Source organism: Podarcis melisellensis, assembly GCF_964234715.1.
Source record: "Podarcis melisellensis genome assembly, chromosome: 1".
Lineage (NCBI taxonomy): Eukaryota > Metazoa > Chordata > Lepidosauria > Squamata > Lacertidae > Podarcis > Podarcis melisellensis.
The window spans coordinates 129,172,231-129,196,829 of NC_138528.1; the positions used below are offsets into that span (position 1 = coordinate 129,172,231).

General features: G+C 41.3%; 1 protein-coding gene across 4 annotated transcripts in view; it reads left to right on the forward strand.

Moving 5' to 3' along the window:
* AGAP1 (ArfGAP with GTPase domain, ankyrin repeat and PH domain 1) overlaps positions 1 to 24,599 on the forward strand; it is a 306,162-nt gene that overhangs the window by 249,283 nt on the left and 32,280 nt on the right. For all 4 annotated transcript variants that reach the window (XM_081909457.1, XM_081909458.1, XM_081909459.1 and 1 more), the window contains 3 exons: positions 8,261 to 8,415; positions 9,996 to 10,086; positions 12,260 to 12,482. In XM_081909457.1, coding sequence (XP_081765583.1) covers positions 8,261 to 8,415; positions 9,996 to 10,086; positions 12,260 to 12,482 — 469 coding nt within the window. The remainder of the gene's footprint in view (positions 1 to 8,260; positions 8,416 to 9,995; positions 10,087 to 12,259; positions 12,483 to 24,599) is intronic.

Consider the following 24,599-nt stretch of genomic DNA (forward strand, 5'->3'; position numbering starts at 1 on the left):
TTTTTTATTTTCCCTTTATACATGTGGGCACTCAATGTAATATTTCCCAAGTTATTACAGTTTTTTAAAGTGTTGGTATCAGGTGTAATGATCTGTAGCCAAATACAATAGTGTGCTGTGACATTTAAGTAACAGTCTTAATTTGTTTTGTGAAAGCATTCTCCATAATGCTTTCTGCAGCTCTAATCCAAGAGCGAGACAGAGCCAAACCATTTGCATGTGCTACTCTTGCTTGTAAATTCTGTATATTGTTGTATTTCTAAAGGTCGCCTGGTGCCAAAGTTCACAAATTGACTTACATTGCTGTTTTCAGTGAAGGCAGCCATCATGGCTTTTGTATAATAGCAGATTGAATTTCTTTCCTTCACCTTCATTTGAACAATGCAATTATAAACTGCCTTCTTTTTTTCCTTCTTTTTTTTACAAAGGTCAAAGGTCAAAATTACTTGGAAACCAAAGGGGGGGGGATCTTCATCCACCATCTCAGAGACCGTATAAACGGTGATGCTGAATGCAAAATAGGTCACAATTCAGTAATCTTCTTGTAATGGGGGGAATTTTTTTTTCACTTAAGTGCAAACCAAATGGGTCAAGTAATCACAAGCGCATGCCCTTACACTAATTGACTTATTTTGGAATGATTATAACTATAATATTTTTCTTAATGTCACTGTTTTCTGGGCTGTTGGTTTTAGTGATTGAGAAGAGACAGCATTAAATCTCTTGTAAATTTTAAATTGCGTGCTATTTCTGTAAACAAGTCCCTGTGTTCACATTCTGATCATTAACCTTTGGTGATTTATATCACAATCTCTTTTTTTCACAATTACTACTCTATCTCAGGCAGTTGCCTTACTTACCACCAGATAAAATGTATCTGGGACACAAAAGTGCTTTTTTACAGCCACTTGTTAGGGAGCAATTTTACTATAATATTGGTTTATTTCCCATTGTAAAGATTAAATTGTCACCTTTTAAAATAACAAAGCTGTAAGCTCTGAGACAATATTTGCTACCTTTCAAATGGCTTTTAGAAGAAAAACTGGGACCAAATTAGTCATAAATATCCACTGCCTGGGAATAGTAAATAAGGATTGTTTTTCGCAGTTAAAACAGAACCGCACATGTTCACTGCTTTCACCCCAAAGTGCTTCACTGAATATTTCTGTATTTTGCTCTTTCATTTGTTGTGTCTACATAGTGTTTCATTTCCTCTTGATAATATTAGGTTTCATTATTTCCTAGTTATCCTTTTGAGAAGTGAAAGCATATTACCTTGTTTGCCACCAAAATATTTATTTAATTAGAAAATGTTTAAAATATTTGCTAGAAAAAATATCCTAGCAGTGTGCTAATTCCATTATATATAAAGCGTGACTAATTTCCACCAACCAATTAAAAACAAATTGCATAAAATGATTATTAAAAGCAAAGATAAAAATTCCTTACACCAATGGGCATAGAATTCCAGGTCAGAGATATTGCCACACTAAAGGAATTACACCTTTCAGTGTGGAACAAACAAAAAGCACTTTCAAAGTTCAGGTTCTGCAAATCAAAGTAATCAGATGGGTGCATGGGGTAAGACTATCCCTTAAGTGAACTGGTGTCAAGCCATTAAGGACTTGCATGTACTTATGGCAACATCTTGAGCCTACTAATCAATCAGTAGCCATTGCCGAACTTTGACCAAAGCTGACAAACTCAATGTGGCAGCATTCTGAACTTAACTGCAGTTTCCAGATCAACCACAAGAGAAGCCACACATAGAGTGCATTGTCATAAATCAACCTTGAATTTGCCACAGTGTCTGAACGACTGTGGACAAACTATCCGGATCCAGAAATGGTTGCAACTGTCATACCAGTGGTTCTAATCACTGAGGCTGCTTGAGCCTCCATTGACAAAACTGGACCCAGGAGCACCCCTAGACTGTGTGCCTGCTCCTTTGGGGGAGTGCATTCCTATCCAGAAAGGCAATTGACCGATACAGTCAGATACAATAACCACTCAACCACAGAGCCTACATCTTGTGAAAATTCAATATGAGTTTGTTTTCTCTCAGTCAGCCCACTACTGCATGCAGGCACCAATCTAGGGCCTGTATGACCTCCCACAATTCAGATGTTATGGAGAAGTAGAGCCTTTGCCCCAAGTCTCCTAATGGCTGCTTCCAATTGCTTCATGTAGGTGTTAAACAGCACTGGGGAGAAAATGGTGACCTGTGGCACTCCATAGCATACTTTCAGTTTTCAATAACTCATAAGGTGTCAGTGACAGATAGGTAGCCGTGTTGGTCTGCCATAGTCAAAACAAAAAAAATTCCTTCCAGTTGCACCTTAAAGACCAACTAAGTTAGTTCTTGGTATGAGCTTTCGTGTGCATGCACACTTCTTCAGATACCAGGTGTCAGTGAGTTTCTCTTTTAAAAAATCAGAGAAACAAAACAGCTCAGGCCTGAGCACAGCAACTCATCCCAGTGGTCTTGCCCCAGTGAAGCAATTGCAAGGGCTGAAGGTCTCCTCCTTCTACAGCTCCCTAATTCCCCTCCTCCCCCAGGCCCTTCCCAAGCAACCTGAAACTTCTTTGCCTTGTCTCTTTGTTCTGCCCTCTTCATACATCTGTGGGTTCTGGGAGACTGGGGGGAGGGGAGCTTGTCACAGCAGGAAAGGGAGATACCTGTGATTTTTCACAAACCTGACTCATCTCTGCCTTTTGGCTTCCCTCCCCCCCTTATTTCAGCTTTTGCTTCTGCCTCTGATTCTGGACTGCTCTCTGTTACAGCCTCTTCCTGCTCACTAAACCCTGTTGCCTCTTCAGCTTCCAACACCACCTCTTCCCAGTCTGTTCCCTCTTCTCCCTCTGACCTCCAATTGCCATCCCACCACCAATCCCCTGGCTCTGAGCCTTCTTCCCTTGAGGGTTCTCCAGCTGGTTCCTCCCACCACTCCTCTGCATCCAGCCAGTCCGTGACAAATACAGGAGGGAAACTGAGGCCCATTTGGTCCCATTACTTGGTCCCATGACTGAAGTTCCACACCCCTGACTTTAAGAATCCACGAAAGGCACAATTTCATTCCAGAAGAGGATGTTGGAGATAGGTGGTTCAGAGTTAGTATTGGAGGAGAAACAGGGAAGAGAGGAGGAGGAGGAGGAGGAGGAGGAGGAGGAGGAGGAGGAGGAGGAGGAGGATGCAGGCAGAGGAGGTAGATTGTACTGAAAGAAGGGGCCAGAGAGAGAACCCCACCTAAGGCTTATAGACAAGGAGTGTTGTGGTGTTGCTTGGGAAGGGAGCAAGGAACATGAAGAAACGAGAGGAGAGGACTCTAGAGACAGGCTGTAGGCAGGGACATTCACAAAGAGTTGTAATATGTCCCTGGCCTTGGATATTCCTTGACCAAATCTTTTTTTTATTAACAGAGAATAAATAAAAATAAACTCATAGGAGTTATCTTACCATTTCTGAATGCTGACTGTTAGAGCTGTTTCTTATCTCTCTGCTAGTTCCCATGATACACAAGTGTTACTAATGACTAATTTGGACTTCTGAAAGCTCAAATATATGCTATTGTATGAATTCTTTTTTTACTTTGAGAAATGTGTTATTATTATTATGATTATTATTTACATAAAAGTGCTATTAAAAATGAAGAAAAATAGAAGAAAAATAATATAGTATATCACTATATTGTTAGCAGTTAACAATTACCATTTTTAACATTCTGTATTTTGTATAAATGAGTTCCAAATTTCATTATACTTGTCCATGCAAAGTCTACCTCTATAAGCAATCTGCTCCTAGGTGGCAAGAGTAGTCAGGTCTTCAATCCATTGAATTAACGGAGCCGTACATTTATCTTTCCAATGCAGCAACATCAGTGAGTGCATGGAGAATCCATTCGCGCTGTCCAGTGCTCAGATTCTACGTAGTAGATATATAATTCAAAAGCATATTATCCTCTGAAAAATATGTATTTGCATTTTGGAAATCAATGAATAAAACTAGTATGATAAGTTGGAGAAATGTTGTTAAATTTTTATTTATACTGGAGCAAACAACTCCACTGAGTGCTTTCTTGAGTGCCTTCACCGTTTAATATCCGAATCCCCCCAAAGTAGTTATTTACTTTTTGCCATCCTTCAAATATAGAAAACTTGCTGCCCGTTAACCCTCTGTATGCTAAATTCCCGGTGTGGGGGGCGATGATGATTAATTGGCCCACTAACCTTTTAGAGGAAAAATAAAATAAAGAATGGCAACAACCTGGATCTGTGTTAAGAGTAGGATTCTTTTTGAAATCAGTTTGATGGCCAAGTTGCTTGTCCCTGAAGATAACAAAATTAGCCACGTGGGACTTCGTCTGCATAGAAACTGGACACAATTAGAGTAATACTCACTGTTGTTAATGCAGTTTGGGATAATTGGGCAAGTTGATTTTGACAGGTTGATGGTGCTAAAATACTATTATAGTGGACCTTTCCATGCATAACAGTTAAACTTAGGAAACTGTTTAATAAAATGTTGTGATTGGGCTCACAGGGATTTAAACTGCACGAACTGCAATACTGTTGGGTTTAAAAGTTAACCATTTAGTTCTGAAACCAGCTTTTGAGAGTATAACCATCTTTCCATCAGACCTTTTGTGAACAGAGATAACTTCCTCAGGATATGTCTGAACTGCATTCAGAGTCTGTTGTAGCCAAATCCCTGTAAGAAATGTCTTGCTATGGATATTCAAAAATGCTACCTAACTGCTTATCTCTGGTGACTACATAGGAAGCTGCTTTATGCCATTGGTCCATCTAACTCGGTGCTGTCAACACTGACGGGCTGCAGCTAACTGGGCCAGACTAAAGAAAAAAGCTATTGAGCCTGTGCCCTTCTGTATGTAAAGCAGTTGTCCTACCATGCAGAACACCTGCTAATCAGCAGTTGCCCTCAGTGAACAGATGATGATCAAACTGCCATGATCCAGAGATCCTTTCCTTCCCAGCAGCTGAGAGCAGCAGTAGTCTTGTGGCCTCTGCACCTGCAGCCAATCAACATCTCCTGACTGCACAGGCAACTGTTCTAACTGTTTTAAACTTTGTGTGGGGTTTGTTGTTGGTAGTGATTTTTATTGATGGAGGAGAGTTGTATCTGGGAGAAGGAGCTGGGGAGAGCCTGGGGGCCCGATTGCAGTGGTTCAGAGTAGGGGGAAGTGTGGCATGAGAGGTGGGGCAGGCTGGGTAAGGGGCACACAGCACAGGCAGTTAGTGACTGTGACGTGTGCCAACTCCTCCTCCAACCTGGGGAATTGCAATTGTCCTGTCAGCCAGCCCTTGGATCTGCAGCTGCTGTTGCTGAATGCTAGGTGGATCTGAATTAGACCTCCCGCATCCATGATCTGATTATGAATGAGGAGACTGATCTGGCATGTATCACTGAGACCTGGGTGGGTGAGAGGGCAGAGTTGGTCTCACCCAGCTTTGCCCATCTGGGTGCTTGGTGCAGCATTAGGCCAGACTTTCAAGTCAGGGAGGGGACTTGTGGTCTATAGAGATTCTCCCTCTCTTTATTTCCAGGCTTTCTGTCTAGCTAAGGGAGGATCTGGAATGTGTGTTCTTGGCATTGGGCAATCGGGACAGATCAGGGATTCTGTTAGTTTACCGTCCACCTCACTACTCAGCAGTCTCCCTGCCTGAGCTGAAAGAGCTGGTTTGGGAGGCAGTGTTGAGGATTCCCAGACTGCTGTTTCTGGAGGACTTCCACATCCATTCCGAGGTGACTGGCTCTGAGGTGGCTCAGGATTTCATGACTGCTGTGATGACCATGGGGCTGGCCCAACACATGTGGCAGGTTGCACTCTAGACTTTATTTTCTCAGCTGGGTAGGAAGAGGGCGATCTGAAAGTGGGGGGTATTGATCTCAGTCCCTTGTCATGGTCTGATCCTCCTGTATGATGACCTCTGTCGGCAAAGAGACAGGGAAAATGTGTCCCTGTTAATTCTCCTTGACCTCTCAGCAGCTTTTGGTACCATTGACCATGGTCTCCTTCATGGTCTCCAAAGACCTCTCAATTGTATAAATGCAATAAAGTGCGTATGGGTGTTCGTTCGCTTGCTTCTAATGACTACCAGTAGGAGTTATCTGGAGCCAGCTGCTTGTATTCCCTTTTGCTTTCCACTTTCTAGTTGTGGCATAGTTTTAAGTGTGGACTGTGTTGTCCCTACCACTTTTCCAGTCCCTGGGCTGCCAGACTCTGCCCCTAATCCCATCCATTCAAACTATTTTCATCCATGAAATATTGAAAAGAATACAGTGTTAGAAAATGAGCCTTTTGTTGTTTTTACTGTATCATATGGGAAGGGGCTGGAGATTAGAATGCTTGAATTGTTAACATTTATCTGAACTAACTCAATATGAATTCAAAACTCTTTAAAAAACAACTGTGTGGAAATGGTGAGAATGTGCTAAAGTTGAGCTTCAAAACATATACAACCATCATCATAGAAGAAATCAACATCCTACAACAAATCAATTTTGGTACTGTGACAAACTAGACATGTCAGGAGTTTTTCTGCTTTCCTCATCTTTTAAACTTAGGTTGAGAGTTCATTTTCAATATAAACCTACCAATAAATAGCAAGAGAAGATAAAATGTGACTTAGAAGCTTGGAGTAAATACAAATGAGTGATTAAGTGAATGTAAAACTGGTTGTGATAGCCAGCATAAATAAGTACAAAGGAACATTCATCCGAGAAGAAGATCCTAGAGTAAAAGAATGCAAAAAGATTAGAACAGCAACAAAAACAAAACTCCATATCTAGGCAGATGATCTGACCAAAAGGGAAGTTGATTATTTTGAAATTTTGTTTCTCCAACTGTCTCAAGCAGAGCTTTCCAAGCTGTTTGTTGTGACATGTTAGTGTGTCGGCTGTAGTGTGTAGGTGTGTCACACAAGCACTCCCCGTGCTCCTCCTGGGGCTGGAAAGGGTTAGTTTAACCTCTGGTTTGCTAGTAAAACTGAATCACTGTGTCACAAAATGATGCATATCCAAAAATTGTGTCACCAACTTGAAAAGTTTGGGAAGCTCTGGTCTAAAGTAAAGGTAGAGCAATGATTCCAGTGATGAGCAATTTCATTCTTCAGCCAACAAACAATATTAGGGCTTTGTGACTTACATGGTATATATCCTCTGGTTGAGTGGAATACAGGTTGAATGGAAGAATTTGACAGACAATATAAGAGATTTTTTGAAGGATTTTTTCCCACAATATTGCACTACTGGGCAGATCTACCGCATATGAAAAAAGTGTCCATCCCCTAACATCCTCTCCAGCACACATTAGAAAAATCAATGTTCCTTTTTGCCAATTCCATCGGGAATTCCACTGGGAACCACCTTAGTACCACTTTTATCATGGACTCCTTTACCATCCTATATAACCTTAATAGGAGACTTCCGCCGTATAACACTTGCTGAATTGTATCTTTTATTTTTGATTCCAAATCTGCTCCCCAAATTTCTTTCAGATTCTTTTTAGGACTTTCTCCTATTTTTCCAAGTGAAAAGTAGAAAATTTGGGGAGAGAAAACTCTTACCCTGCAGGGTTGGGGGGGGGGGCATTTTTCAAGAGCAGATAGTGGGAAGAGAAAGCGTTTAAGGAGTCCTTTCCTACCATTACTCTTGCATTCCTAAATGCAGCCTATCGAGGCTGATTATGAAGATTATTTAAAGAATAGTAGAACAACATACAAATGCAACATAATACAAATATACAAAAACAAAAAAATCAGAAAAAGTAAACCTACATCTTAGGTACATTCTGATTTTTCAAGATGTACTTATTTCTGTTTCATGCTTTTTGCAATGTTCCTTTGGGTCCCTTCCTATCTGAACTTTATAATAGAACAGAATAATTCCCAACACTGAAGATAAAAATTGATTCTATATTTAAATATTGTGGGCTGGGGAATGCTTCTGAGGTTCTGGCTTATCTGTTTGGAACAAAACTGTTCCAAACAATTAGTCTGGCTTCCCCTGCATCCTCATCATCATCATCATTGTTGTTGTTGTTGTTGTTTTGCAGTTTTAGCTTTCCTGGCATTTCACTGTGATGAAATCACAGCCTCTCTTTTCATTTTCTAAATGAGGGACAGAGTTATGAGCACCCTTTGTCTGCTACATCTGTTCTTTTCTTAAAATCATGTTTTAATTTATTCTTTTAAATATAAGTTTTAACCCATCATTTTCTCCCTCCATTTTCTATTTCAGAACAAGAAGATAACTTTGAATTTATCATTGTGTCTCTTACTGGTCAGACTTGGCACTTTGAAGCTACAACATATGAAGAAAGAGATGCTTGGGTCCAAGCTATAGAGAGTCAAATTCTGGCCAGCCTGCAGTCATGTGAGAGCAGCAAGAATAAGGTAAGATAAACAACATTGATCAGAGGAAAAGAATATATGTCATCAACATTTAGACCCTCTATAATGTTTTAAAGGAGAAATTCCTGCAGTATTATTATGTCTGGAATGTTTTGCCTTGCTTTGCATTTAGATTTTTAATAGTAACTTATTTATTGTTTTACTTTTTCAGTTTTCTATATAATTTCACATTAAAATAACTCATTTGGAATGAATAGTTGCTGCTTTTAAATTGGTTTAAATCTTGCTTTCAGTATTTTGAGTACAGTACTGCAAAGTAGTAGTTTTTTTTCTACTTTGTTACTTTACAATTTTTCCTGGGAGCTGTTGTGTTTCTCTAGGACTAGAAAATGTATGACGCTTTATGTTTAATACTGCAGGACTATTGTGTATCTTCAGAATAGTGTTGTGCACAATGTCCCATTTCAACATTTGTCTACAACTGTGATCTAGCTAAAGTTAGTCATGACTTAATGCTCTTGAAAGCTGTGGGACAAGTTGGTCACAACTAATTTCTTCGTTTCAATGGGGATTTGTCATTACTAAATTTAGTTGGATTGGGACTTGCGTTTCAAGATACATATTGACAATGTTTTGTTCTTTTGACCTTGGCTAAGGAAAGCTTAGTGGAGGGGGGGGGGGTTCTTCTCTGTAATTAGGGATGATTACATGTTCAATGTATAAATAAAACTTTAAAGTCTTATGGCTTTTAAACCACAAATAGATTAAATTGGAAAGGGAAATATAGTAGTACCTTCATTCCATAATGGCTCGTACATGTTTTACATTCATAATGTAGAATAAGCTAACTAGAACAGTTATGTAAAATTAAACTTTCTAAAGAAAGAGATTGAGGAAACCACCAAGACACATCCCTGATAATGGCATATCTAGATACCAGCTTACGTAAAGTGTTTTATAGCTTCTATTGAAATCTGTAGCCGGAAGTTCATGATCTGATACAGCTAGTTGAATTTGCTCAGGACTCAGCTGGTATAGAAACTGAAAGTCACTTTCTATAGAGATTATCTTTCTGGGTCAAAGTAGAGGTCACTGGCAGGCCACTGTGGAGAGAGGTCCGTAACGCAAGCCATAAGATCAATTCTGATCTTTTGATGGTAGAATGCTCTGTTCACCATTGCTTCTATTCCCAAATCTTCCTAACAATCAATAACCATGAAACAAAAGTAATACAGGAATTAATTTAATTTAACAGAATTTATAAGAATGGACTGTTCTGTGGTATTAATGGCACACTTCAGTTCTGAGCTTGCTTTACCACTGACAACCGCCTTTGGATTCCTGATGTCCTGTACGCTCTATGCCCCAGTGGTTCAATAAAAGCTTGAGCTGTCAGAAACATGGATGAAAACTGTGAGCTGTGCTTGTCAGACACAGAATTACAGTACTTAAAGATGCTAAAGGATCAACTTCTGAGAAGCTAACCAAAAGCATCAAATTCCATGATCATGTTCATTCAACCCATTTCTGAACTCTCTTTTTCACCAGCTGACAGAAATGTTGTCTCTGTCTTTTCTTTGAGTTCTTATTTCCTGAATGTGTGTTTCTTTAAATATACACAGTCCCGACTGACAAGTCAGAATGAGGCCATGGCCCTTCAGTCAATAAGAAACATCAGAGGCAATTCTCGCTGCGTGGACTGTGGGGCACAAAGTGAGTACTTTTTTTCCACAAGGAACATTATCCTGGGCTTCATAAAGCTTGTAGTCTCTTTGCTTCAGTGTTACATGAACACCTGTTCTAGTTCTTGCCCTCTTGGTATTATATTCAGTGTTCTTTTCACTAGTTAGTGTTCATTATGGAATTTGATTTCTGTGGTGTATTCCTATTAAATCCTAATTAACGTATGCTGCTGGTTAGATTAAGACCTCATTTTTTTGTAAGTACTGACCTGGAACACTTTTGAGGAGGGAGATTTTTTCTTCAGTTTCACATACATTTTCAACTTAACATGCTACTGTTATGCTCTAGATAAGAGGGGAAATAATGGCTCTTATGAATTTTAGGGGATTTTAAAGTCCTTCTTTCCAGACAAAAAGGAAAAAGCATGTGATATTAGAATACGTACAATGCCTATCTTAATATTAGTATGAGATTCACAAATATATGTATATGTAAAACCTTGAGCCTGGCTCGGGAGTCAGTGGGCAGCCACTTGCTTTTTAACTCAGCTGATTTGACCCCTCCCAAGCTAATGTGCCGGCATCTGGCACTTGCTTTGGGCTTTTGTGGCTACATTGATACAGACCGAGTTGGTCCTTCAGATAACTCAGTTTTTTGAGTCGAAGGTGATGGGATCTAAGTTTTAGCCTGAGGTATGGCCTGGGCGTGAGGGTTTCCCCTGGAGCAGCTGGAATGAAGAGGTGAGGGGGTCAGCTCCCCCATGCACATCCTGCATTAAAATTGGACACACCTGTCTTTTTTTAGTATGTAAAACAGGCCAGACACGCAAGGGAGAGGTCAAATGTCATGTTTGTCCCCTTAACTTCTTTGAACATCATTGTCATTGTGGGAAAGACTTGACCCTAATTTCCTTTTGAGTGTGGGCAGGCTTTGTAGGAATGGATTTAGACAGTATTTATATATTTAGTTATTATTCTTCCTTGCTCATGTTTATGAGATCAGCAGAGTACCATCCTTTGCAGCTTAAACTTGGAAGCCAGTTGTTAAGAATTCTATCACATGACTCTTACTGTCCACCTTGGATACAAGCTTCAATTTAAGCAAGTCTCCTATCCAGGGGTGGTGTGAGTGTTTACTAGCAAGACCATGAGTCAATTCCAAATTTTCAAGGATCATAGATTTGCAAAAGGGACCCAAGGATCATCTAGTCCAACCCCCTGCCATGTAGAAATATCAGCTAAAGTATCCATGACAGATCTGCTTAAAAACCGCCAAGGAAGGAGAGTCCACCTTCCTTCTGTATCACCCTTCTTGATGTGGACCATCTGGCTATCTGAACTACTACTCAGAACTATAAGCACTGCTAATTGTGCTTTTCCCATGCCTCAACTGGTGTCGGTAGGCTTTGCATTTTCAATGCAATCCGAGATTTCTCTAAAATCCAAAGCAGCACATACTTCCTTGAAATTGCATAAATCAGAATGGTTGCTTTTTAGATGTTGGATGGAGTGCCTTGTTCATCTTTTCTCATCATGCAAGCATGTGTTAAAAATGAAATAATGAATCTGCAAATGATGACAGTGATTATTAGGAGAGTAACTGCATTTAGTAGTACAGGTGCACATGGTAGTACAGATGTGGGGAACCTTTGGTGCGCCAGATGTCACTGGACCACAGTGGCCCTGGCCATGCTTGTAGCGGCTGGTGGAAGTTGTAATTCAGCTTCTTAGGGGCCAAAGTCTCCCCACACCTGTTTTAGGTGGGCTTGGTTTTTATCTTGGACTTTTAGAGCTGCTCTTTGGTTGCTGTCTCTTTGTCCTGAGTTGTATAATCATCTTATTTCCTGTCATCTTCTCCATTTTGCTACCATATTTACCCCATGATAGCTAAATAGGTTGTACTTGTACCTTTATGTAAAAACATCATCTTTAAATTACTTGCTTCTAACCTGTACCATACTTGTGTTGGTAGAAAAACATTTGCTATAATAATTCTTAAGATTTTATTCCCCAAGAACCATGAGCTAAAAGTTCCCTTAATTGGCTAAGAATTAGATAGGGGGTCCAGACTCATCAGCATCATGTATCACTCTGGGGTTCTGTTAAAACTTCAAATAAGAGTTGATTACTGGTAACCTTGCCATAAGTGGGAAAAGCTCTTAGAATGTATATTCATTGTGTTGCTTTGTTTTCTTTTCCTATAGATCCTGACTGGGCAAGCTTAAATCTGGGAGCACTCATGTGTATTGAATGCTCAGGGATACACCGAAACCTTGGCACACACGTGTCCCGTGTGCGCTCACTTGACTTGGATGATTGGCCTATTGAACTCATCAAAGTAATGTCCTCCATTGGGAACGAGTTAGCAAATAGCGTGTGGGAAGAAAATAGCCAGGGACGTGCAAAACCCTCTCCAGACTCCTCAAGGTAAGCTGTTTCAGTATGCATGCAGGCGTTGAAAAAGTATGTGAAAGATATCTAACCCAATGTTTATCTTTTGAAAGTACCGTATTTTTCGCCCTATAGGACGCACCGGACCATAGGACGCACCTAGTTTTCCGGGGGGGGGGGCAATGAAGTAAAAAAATGTGATCGCCCCCCCCCCCGCAGTTCTGGGAGCAGTGGACAGGCTGCACGCAGCCTGTGCGCTACTCCAAGACCTTCTCCCTGCTTTTGTGGGAGGTGGCGGAATTCCCCCACCGCTCGCAAAAGCCCACAGGAGCCCAGCGTGACTCCTGCGGGCTTTTCAACCAGGAGGGAGAAGGGACTGAAATGGCCAGTCAGTCCCTTCTCCCTCCTCTAGGAAAAGCCCCCAAGAGCGGTGCGCTCTTTAAAGGGTGCGCGGCTCCTGCGGGCTTTTCTAGGAGGTGGGGGAATTCCCCCCCGTAGAAAAGCCAGCAGAAGCCGCGGAGCCCCTTTAAAGAGCGCACAGCTTTTGCCTGCTTTTGCGGGAGGTGGGGGAATTCCCCCACCTCCCGCAAAAGCCCACAGGAGGCATGGAGAGTAGCGGGAAGGCGTCGTGTGCCTTCCTGCTGCCCCCCATCCTCTGGGGCTGGCGATGGGGGAAGCGCTGCTTTCCCCACCGCCAGCCTCGAAGCCGGGTTGGAGAGTAGTGGGAAGGCGTCCTGCGCCTTCTTGCTGCCCCCCCATCCTCTGGGGCGGGCGATGGGGGAAGCTCTGCTTTCCCCACTGCCAGCCTCAAAGAGCAGACTCTCCTGGCTTCAGCGGAAGCAACGCGAAGCCTCAGGAGCACAGGCTTCGGAGGCTTCACGTTGCTATCGCTGAAGCCAAGGAGCCTGCATTCGCCCGATAAGACACACACACATTTCCCCTTCATTTTTGGAGGGGAAAAAGTGTGTCTTATAGGGCGAAAAATACGGTACCTCTGCACTGCTCTCATTGGCTGCAGTCTTAAATGGGAGCTAATGCTTAAAGAGCACTGGATCCGTATATGATCCTTCCTTCTCCAAGAAGCTCAGAGTGGTGTAACTAGTTAACTAGTCCTGCGAGGGAGAGATTCCTCTTGCCCGATTCTAGCTAGCTAGTGTTTACCCTGAAGGATGCAAGTGAGGTCCTTCTTTGCCTGTGTTTGTGTGTGCTTACTATATACATTGTGTGCATACGATATACATACTGTATACATGAAGTGAATCACTGCAGTTGGGAGCAATACTTGCCTACCCCCAGACTGGTGCTTGTAAGCAGATTTGGGGTTGCAGTATCTTTCTCCAGATAAACATTGTAATTCACAAATACCCTAAGTATAGTCAGCAAAGCATAAGGAAGGTGACCTGTAAGTTCAACACTACCCTCCCCCCCATTCACCATTTGTACAGGTCTCTTTGATTGTGTCATCTGAACAGACTCTTTAAGAGCCAATTTCATATTTTTCTAATATTTCCATTAATTACATTGATTTTATGCAAATAAATAAACAAGGAAAGGCTGTTTTCATTGCTGCCTTTAAAGATAACACTTGTTGTTGTGGATAATAGTATTAATAGAATACAATTTTAGACCAATATATAAAAGTTTTAAGTTTCTGTGAATCATTAATTACTGCCTTTATTTGAAAAATATTGGCTCAGGAAACATAATGTTGTTGTTGTTTAGTCGTTTAGTTGTGTCCGACTCTTCGTGACCCCATGGACCAGAGCATGCCAGGCACTTCTGTCCTCCACTGCCTCCCGCAGTTTGATCAAACTCATGCTGGTAGCTTCAAGAACACCATCCAACCATCTCATCCTCTGTCGTCCCCTTCTCTTGTGCCCTCCATCTTTCCAAACATCAGGGTCTTTTCCAGGGAGTCTTCACTTCTCATAAGGTGGCCAAAGTATTGGAGCCTCAGCTTCACGATTTGTCCTTCCAGTGAGCACTCAGGGCTGATTTCCTTAAGAATGGATACGTTTGATCTTCTTGCAGTCCATGGGACTCTCAAGAGTCTCCTCCAGCACCATAATTCAAAAGCATCAATTCTTTGGCGATCAGCCTTCTTTATGGTCCAGCTCTCACTTCCATACATCACTACTGGGAAAACCATAGCTTTTACTATACGGACCTTTGTTGGCAAGGAAACATAATACATCATAATATTTTAAGGAATAAAAAAGCTGTCTTTGTAAGTGTATTTCAGATTCTTTTCCCCCATTAGATTTTATTAAAGTTTGAAAGAAAATATATAAAGGTTAATATTGAGTTGGAAAGAAAATACACAAAGGTTAATATTAAATATCCAATATATTTTTTATCAAAGATAAATAAACAAATCTAAATAAAAACCCAAACCCAAAGGGGAACAAGAAAAGAAAAGAGAGAATTCAGACTCATTTTTATTGCCCATTACCTTTCAGGCAACAAACACTGCAGTAGAACTTCAAAAACCTGAGTGCTTTCTTCCTAAATAGGAGTGTGGCGGTGTTAAATGTTCTTTCTTTGGTTTCTGCTCCATAACATTGTAAAAATATAAACCCTGGTGTGTCTTTTGCTATTACAGAACAAATATAGCTATTTGTATCATAATGTCAACAGTGCCATTACATTAATCCGTAAATATCAAAAATGAATTCTGGTGCCATCTTTGATTCATTATTTGATTACTATATATGAAGACTTTTGTGTAGACATAAATAGTAAAAAAGTTTATACTGAAGTTAAGCTAAAATCCAGAGAAAGTTCGATCTACCCATGACCCATTGAAACTATATGCTTATCTGTCCTCATAAATCTCAGTTACCAGTATTTCAATGGGACAAATCATATCTGGATTTCATCCTTCTTGCTACTAATTTGCAGTATAGGTTCATGAAGTAGTTTTGTTATCTGTCAATGTACATCCTTCTTATACAAAACAGACTATTAAAAGTTGTGTGTTATAACTTTCCATTTGAGGAATATTTAGTTTTCTACTAGTTTGTAATACAGCTGCCCTCTTTTTTCTCCTTTTTTTTTTAAAAAAAGTACCATGTTGCATAAATGTATGATGTTTGCTTTAATTTCATTGTTTCAAACACAAGGTGTCAGCAAAACCATAAAGTATTTCTTACCTGTTTTGCATCCCTATGATTGCCTCTGGGCCAGAAAGGGCATACCTTTTTTATGTACCAAAAATGATTACTTTTTTTAGAAGTAGTTGAATGATTTCCAGCATTATGTCTATCTGAACTGAAGTTTACAGACTGTAGTTAATCCATAGGTAGAGTTCTATGTCAAATGATTAATTTTATTAATTGCTAGAAGCTGAGTTAAGGAAGCCAAACAGCTCTCCCAAGTCAGTAACCTTCCATATCACTCTTGCAGCTTGGTTGTGATACATAAATAATTTTGTAGTAACATTAGTACGTGTAGGATACTAATAAGCACCAGGGACATATGAAGAACTGTCCTACCATTTCATGGATATAACCACCTTGCAGAAAAGTGGCATCACATACATTTATATAAAAAAGCACATATGTAATTTTTGCCCCCCAAAAATCTAAATGGGTTCACATATTGATTTGCATGTTGGTTGATACCCTAAGTTTTCATCACTTCCCAAATAAGTGTTAGCCAGCTTGCAGTTTCAGAGCAGACTCTTATCTCCAATGAGCAAACTACTGTGCCTTCGTCCCATTCTTACACTGATTTAACCGCACAACACAAATCACACTTCTTGCCCACCCTTCTTTGTGGGCAAGTTTACAAACCAGGTGTTCTGTTCAAAATTACATCCATAGCTGTAAATGCGAGAAGTTCGCATCAAGACTCTGTAATTAACATATATTTGTTGCATTCCTAAATACACTAAATTTCATGCCCCCCACATCCAAATTTTGGCCAAAATTAGTACAGGTAAAAATAGGCCAAATCTGTTACATTCAGTTTCTGTATACTGTAGTCACGGCAACTGTCTTTCATGCACTGATACTCTTTCAGATAGATTACTCCTAACCCTTCCAAACTCTGTTATGTGGTAGTGCACTTTTTTTACTCATGGGCCATAGATATTTCGGGAGGAGCAGGGAATGCTCTGACTGCCACCAGCACGCACAATGCTACCCCTCCCTGCAAGGTTACACTCTGGTTTTGCCCAGCCCATGTACCTGGTCTCAATCTGAGTGGCTTCAGAGACATATAATTAAGTGAAATTTTGCACCCTCAGTAGAGTATAGAAGACTTTGTAACCTAAAGCATTGTGTCCATATCCTAAGCCTAAGTATGACTGAAGTAAATTCATCCTCTTACCTTGTTTGCCCTGCTTAGACTTCCCTCTTGCTCCTGTATTGAATTTTGGGTTGTAAGCTTCTTTGTGCAGAATTTCATAAAGAGCAATGTACATTGATAGTGCTATGTAAATAATACCAATAAGAAGAAAAAGTATGTTGATTCTCCACCACTTAATACTATCAAATAGGGTAAATTTCAAGGCTTACTATAGGAAATACTTCCACCCTTGTAATTTTTAAGTTACTATAAAAATTCAAATATTTCAGGCGATCTCAACATTAAGGTAAAGGTAAAGGTACCCCTGCCCGTATAGGCCGGTCGTGTCAGACTCTAGGGTTGTGCACTCATCTCACTTAAGAGGCCAGGAGCCAGCGCTGTCCGGAGACACTTCCGGGTCACGTGGCCAGCGTGCCGAAGCTGCTCTGGCGAGCTGGCACCAGCGCAGCACACGGAAACGCCGTTTACCTTCCCGCTATAAAGCGGTACCTATTTATCTACTTGCACTTAGGGGTGCTTTCGAACTGCTAGGTGGGCAGGAGCTGGGACTGAAAGACGTGAGCTCACCCCGCCGCGGGGATTTGAACCGCCGACCATACGATCGGCAAGTCCTAGGCACTGCGGTTTTACCCACAACATCATACCTAACTTTAAAATCTGGCAGTTAGAAACAGATCATTCTTCAAAACCAGGAGTGCAGTGGAAGCTGCAATGAAATTTAAGCAGAGGTTTCACATGATTCAGAGGAAAATCTTGGTGAGCAGCTACAGCTTGCAAGTTAACATTTGTGGTCTGTGATTTGTGTGACTATACCAAGCACAAAAAGTTTATAAAGTTGCAGAGCAGGAGGGCAGCTTTTGAAACTACTGTAGAAACAAGACCAGCTGGCTTCTGATTGTTTTCAGTGGACCACTGATTAGGTCAGCTTTAAAAAGCTTGTAATTGGCTCCAGCAATTACCAAACAACCCTGAGAACCGCTTCTCAAACTTCTGGAGCAGTGTGACAAATTGAAGCTGACTGCTGCAGGAGGAATATCGACTTCCTATTTCTAAACAGGGGATCATTAGTCAAGAAAAGCATCTTTTAATTACTCCCAGGAAAGGGAGAAAAAGGGGAAATCTTTTGGTATGGATTGTGCAACAGCTGACATTTTTTCCCAGTGTATTCAATATTAAATTTGATGTCTTGGGGGCATCTGTCCTTAAACCCTCCCTTCGTAATGTGGGTCAAATTAGATTTGATCAATGTTATAATTAAATGAATTGGGGTTCAAATCAAGACTTCCCCCCCACCCAGTTGCTATTGATACCATTTAAGCAGGCACCTAAAGCATTGATTTTGACTGGTGTGACAGTGAAATGGCAGTGGTGTCTGAACAGCCACACAGGGACAGAATTCTGCTTGATAAAAGAAAGTATTGCTTTTGAATAACATGAAAAGACTGTCCATCTTTAAAACAGGAATTAATAAAATGTTTGCCTGTATCTTGATGCTGATCTGGAACTACCTCATTAGTTATTTTTCCTCAATGTTCATCTTAGGATATGCTTTGTGTGTACAAATGCGCTGCCAACCCATGGGCTCTGTCCAGATTGCGGGATGTCCTACAAGTCGCAGCAGTAGAGGAATGTGATCTAAGTTGAGTTCCTCTTGTGGAACACTCAGACTTCAGCAGACTTATACGCATATCTAGAGGTTGCCCAAAAAAGAACTGGTAGCAATTCATGTCAATATCGTGATAGGAAATTGAAGAGCTCCATGTCTTATCTCCCCCCTTTTTTTGTTCTATATGTTGCCGTTTTTTGTAAATGGCAACATAACTTTGTGGTCTCTAGTGATAAGTTTATAACTAGAGGTTTATTATAAATATGTCAGCAATTTGGGAGTTTTGTACTGAGTTATTTGGTGCTGTGATAAGGGAAATGAGAACTCTGGTAACAGCCTATTAAAGACTCAGTGACCACGGAATACTGGCTGGGGTAGAAGCAGGACAGAGTGGCTGGACAAAGGTGGGTGTGGGTGTGTAGAAAGAAGAATTTCAGTGTCCAGCTAGGTTACTTCCTAGTTCGCACTTAAAATGATTGATTAAAAATAGCTTCTATTTGTATGCTGCCTTTCCACAGTTAAAACCATGCTGAAGGTGACTTACAGCATATAAAAAAAATTATGTAACTACAAACATAACCAAAGTAGTCAAACAATAAACAAAACATCAAAATGTGTGCAACCAGATTGAACAATTTCTACATCAATCGTAAGATCCAAAATGAAGATACAGAAAATTGACATCAACAACAGCCAACATCCCCCCCCCAAAAAAAAACACCCCCACATGAACAGAAGTGGTTGTCATCCATAGACATTCATGAAGAAAGTGAAGGTTTTCATGTAGCTGAGCCTGGACACAAGTCAGTCCCCACACCCCTCAAAAAAACAAAAAGAGGGAAAACACAAATGTAGCCCAATAAAGACTGAACATGCTCAGTGGACCCAGAATATTTGTTTATTTTTATTTATTCATATAACTATATTGTCTTGCTTTTTCAGGCATTGGGCACTCAAGATGGCTCATACTATCATAAAAACACAGTGTAACCAGCAATTTAAGCTATAAAAAGACAACAGCATTAAACATTAGTAAAGAACATCTTACACAGTTAATGTCAGTCAGATAAATAACATTAATATTGCACCTTACAAATTACCCACTCATTTGTAGTTTCCTGAGTTAGTGTCCTCAGCAAATTATCCTTATTCAAGTGAAAGTGGTCCTTGGAAAGGTGGGTTTTTTAAACCCCCTTTGAAGTCTGCAGTGTCGAAACTGCAGGGTTGACTCCCTGCAGTTTGGGAGGAAATGCAACAGTCTGTGAAGCACCAAGGGAAGCCCCTGTCTCTCATGCTCACCAACTTCAGCAGCAGGTGGGCATCATTTTCGAAGTCAGTCCCACAAAGAGCATATGGCAGGAGCCTAATCTGAGAGTGACTAATGCATGAATTACTGCGGCATGGTCTTGTGATAGTCCTAACTGGCCTATCAGCCCAGGAGAATCCCCTATCTATCAGCTTTGTTTTCCATCTAGAATCAGTTGTACCCCTCCATCTCAATCAGCTGACTTTCCCAGTCACAGCACTTCCATCCAATCCAAAACTGTCTCCACAGTCTCCCTGGAATTTGCAGATGAAAATAAGTGATAGAGCTGGGTGTCATCCATATATTGATGACCCCTTGGTCCAAACATTCACTTGACAGTTATTTGCAACACTGTTTGCATTTCAAGTTGAAAGCTAAAGTTTGCATTGCAGCTAGCTGAAGGTCTTTTATTAATGCTTAATGTGTCCTCCAAGGTAAGTTGGTTTTCTAAACATCTGCAAGTGTCACCTGATTCTGAAAATAATTGGTATTATGCTAAGTGCATCTGTTTGGGTTTTTTTGGGGGGGGTGTTCTGTATGTCTCTGTATATATGGGTCAGTACAACTGTGTACATGGGATGTGCCTATGGGGGCCATCACATTGAGCTCCTACACTTCAAAATTAGCCACTATACCACTGGCTGGCTCCTGAATTCTTGTGCTGAAGTGAGTGGCAGGGCTGTAAATATAGGTAGCAAAGTAGTGATTCCCAGCCAGGCTCAGGCTGTGATAGCCAAGTGGACAGCCAGGGCTCAGGCAAGGAAAGACCAGAGCTGGCAGGTTGGCCACAGCAGCAAACATTAAATACATCTGTCTCCATTCTGCTCTGAGTACCTAAATCACAACAACCACAATGCTGAACAAGGCAGGCAACCGTCATCACAGCATTAATGCAGAAGCAAGACTGACTGTTGCCCTGCCCATTCCAACAGCCAGGCTATGGTACTTGCTGATACTTGCTAGGTGGTTGGGAAGATGATTCCACACCTCAATAAAGCCGTATCTGATGCTGCTTGTCGTTCGTGGCAGTGCCAGCCGAGGGGCCTGATGCTCTGCATTCTCCTGGCTGCTGCTGTCTGTCCAACAGCAACTTGGGGGTTTTGCTGGGCAACAGTGCCCCACCCCCACCCCAAAATTCTGAACTACTAATGCCAGGCTGGTCTGGAATGGAAGTTATATCTACTCCTATTGAGAATCGTGCTAAGGGATGGCCTATCAAAACTGCTTGTAGCTCAGATGTAAACAACTGCATTGCAACCTTTCTTTGCCTTATTAAATCTGATCATACAATGATGGTGTAGTCATATCAGTCTCGAATTTCTGATATAAGGATGTAAGTACCATTACAGATAGAGCCTCTGGGAACATCAGTACCTGTATATTCACTGTTGTCAGGCTTTATTATTTCTTACCATCTCTTTTCCTGGTGAGGTCAGTGTTATGCCCCTTTTGAATGTGCTTCCATGCTTGACACCTTTCGTTGGGGGGGGGCTTTAAAAAAAGACTTTATTGTGATGGGCTGACCAGAACCCATCTGCAGTTGGGTGGCATCTGCTCCCCACATGTCACTTCCCTCATTAACAAGCAATTGAATTAATTAAATGCTACTCAGAACACGCATAACAAGCTACCGGCAGTGTCCAAATTAGCACTGATAATCAAGGATGATTTCCTTTATTATCCTGCTAAGTGGTGTGCAGCTTCTGATCTCCCTGTCTGCCCTCATCTATTTACATACCCCCAGCTTCTGCCTTTTAGAAGCTGAGGTTATCTTACCTAGTTAATTTGCCACAATCACCAAGCATGGCGGATTGATATTCCTGCCTCTGCTGAAGCAAACCCCCCCCCCTCCCGTCCTCTCCCCCTTTTCTCCTTCCCCATGCCTGGTCCTTTGTATCTCAAGCTCACTGATAAATTAAAAGCCACCCCTGTGGTCTCTCAAGTGAGTAATAGAGGCAGAAATTTCATTTTGCAACTGGCTGATTTAATGATCCAAAGGGTAATTAATGGCCTGATTATCTTAATGTTAAATATGTCCGGCAGCAATTACTGTGACCTCCCGCTTGTCAAGGTCCGGGCTGTGCTCTTCTTTCAATTAAGTTCTCTGGGGTTTAATGGTATGAATAAACTCCTCTGATTCTATCATTCCGGACTCTGAGATATAAGCGAGCTAGAGGCTCGTTTGGAGTTTTAATCAGCCCGTCTTCTACTTGAGCGATCAGCGTTAACAATTATAACAAGGACAGTTTAACTTTCTTCCCGCCCACCCCCATGCACACCCCCATTCCCTTTATTTTATTTTTTAAGTGCTCTGAGGGAATTCTGCTGGCTGCAGCTACCGCTTTGCTAGACTCATCTCCCCATTTATAAATTATCATGTGAATGTTGCTGTTTTTCTATTTGACAGGCTAAATTAATTGGCAGGAGCAACCGAAAATGACAGTGCCACTAATTACAACTCAGAGTAAATTTTTGTCATGGTGGCACGCTTGTCAGTGGGCATGCCCCAGTCCTTGCTGTGGCCAGGGTTTGTTGACACTTTCCATTTCAGTTTTCACATCTTATTGGGGAACATGATTGTATATGATAGCACTAACGGACCAAGATTTGCCTTCGGGTTTTCCAGGCATCCAATTTGTGTGCAAGAATGACATTTAGTGCCAATAAAGTTTAGGCAGCTGTGCTTCCACAGACCAAACAGCTGCTAGGGGACACACATTTTACATAGGATATTTTAGCAAGTTCTGTTGGTTAAGGAGACTTCTTAATTCTCTCAGAGTGTTGTAATTCACTCTTGCACATGACTGAGCTATCCTCATTAACTCATCTTTGAGTACATTACAGTTAATTGCTTATTAGTAAATATTAAGCTACATGCGTAAATCTGCAAATTGCAAAAAGCTCACTTCTAATATGATTGGCAAGCGCCATTATGATAACCAATCCATTGCTTTCCAGTAAACCAGAATCTTCTAGATACTGCATTTCACTTCAGGAATTATTTCAGGCATCCCAGTATGGAGTACTTTCACATGAAAGTTTTGCACCTTCTTGAGCATTGTTAGGTGACCATAATTAAGCAATGTTTTTTTTAAAAGCCTGCCACATGTACTTCTACATACACAGGCAAGAATTACATGCCACAAAATCTGATGTTCACTTATACTGGTCCCACGTGTGAAAAACATTCATTATCTGTTAAAGTAGTTGTTACAGGATTGACTGCTGTACCAGCCAAATTTACATTGGCTGAATATATTTCCATGCAAGTATAAAGGCCAAAGGTTTGGTTCCTGCTTCGAATCAGTATGTAAACATCAGCTTTCCTCACCTCTGCAGCACATCTCCTGGTTGTTCTTCCATCACAGTCTCCTCCAACTGGTCTATTTCTTATTCTCCCCCCCCCCCCTTAAGTCCTTCTGTACACTTTGCTTCTCTTTGGGTTCAGAAAAGCTAAGCAAATGGTAAGTTGGGAGGCTTTATTGCCATCAGCACTGCCACCATAAATTCCCTTAGTGCAGAGCAGAATATCAGTAGGTATCTCAGAGGCATTGTGTTCTTAATTAGTGGTATTTCTAGTCCCCGTGTTACAGACTGGGATGTTGAGTGGGTGGCAGATGGACGGTGATAGGAATGTTGCAGCTGTAGTGCAGTTTGGTCTCTTAAAAAAAAAGTACATGTTGATGCTGTGGAAGAGTAGTATATTCATCTGGCAAATCAGATTTAGCAGAAAGCCTTCTCTCTGTTTCGGGTTCTAAGATTTAAGTAACTGGGGTTAAAATCCATCAGCGTCTTGGGGTGCGTTCTAGGAGCAGAGAGAAGTTTATCAAGCAGCAGCTGGGGATAGGATGTTGTGGAGGAGGCTGAGACTTGGAAAAGCTGGGGGGGGGGATAGAGACCTGCAGCGTTATTGCGATATTATTGGAGGATAAGGCCATCACCTGTAGGATAAAGCTACCAGTGGCTACTTGCCATGATGGCAACGTTCTGTCTGTCTCCACTGTTTGAGACAGTTTTCCTCTGATTGCCAGTTGCTGGGATTCACAAGTAAGGAGAAGCTGTTGCACTTAGGTCCTGCTTCCTGGAAGCATCTGGCCGAATACTGTGAAATAATTACACTTTGGGTATAAATTTCAATCACTGAGTATAAATTGCAAGTCCCTGAGCCAAAGCAGGGACTTGGAGTTGAGCATTTCACCATTGTATTTGTCCCCTGCATAATGACACATAAAACATATCCCATATATCAGGGGATACTTCCCATACTCATATAGGGGGCTTCCTGTTTCTGGTACACCAGGAATGGAGTCTCTCCCATCACCACAGAAGACACAGATGGAGATAACCAAATAATGATGGGGGAATTTCATTAGGTGCATTCCTCTTTGGTTGAAAGAGGAACCAGGTTCCCATCCGCAGTTTGCCTGGCAGTCTGTCACTCGATTCCCCATGGAATGTGAGGGCAGGCAAAGGCACGGGGGGGGGGGGGCACGGAGCACTTTGGCTGCCATGACCCTCGCCCAGTCCCATTCTTGGAAGGACAGGTCATCCTGCTAATTAGATTCTAATTGGAGCAAACTACAGTTCCTAGAGACGATGAGATAAGAAACTGTGAAAACCCAGCTACAAGTATGTAAAAGATTTGGATTGAGAGCGGATTTCATTTGGTGAAAGAGACAATGGGGGGAGGGGAGCCCACCGTTTGCTCATTTAAAGTTTTTCTCTACATTTTTCGATACGGCAACCCTACCCAGAATGCAAGTTCTATTTTTTAAAAAATCTGCACAAGTGAGGATGAAAGAAATTGAATATAATATGGTATTGAATTGAATTGAATATAATATGCCTATTTGTGGAGAGAGAGAGAGAGACTGGGAGCCTCAGTGGCGCCCCTCTGGAGGCTTCAACCAGGGCAAAAAACCCAGCTAAC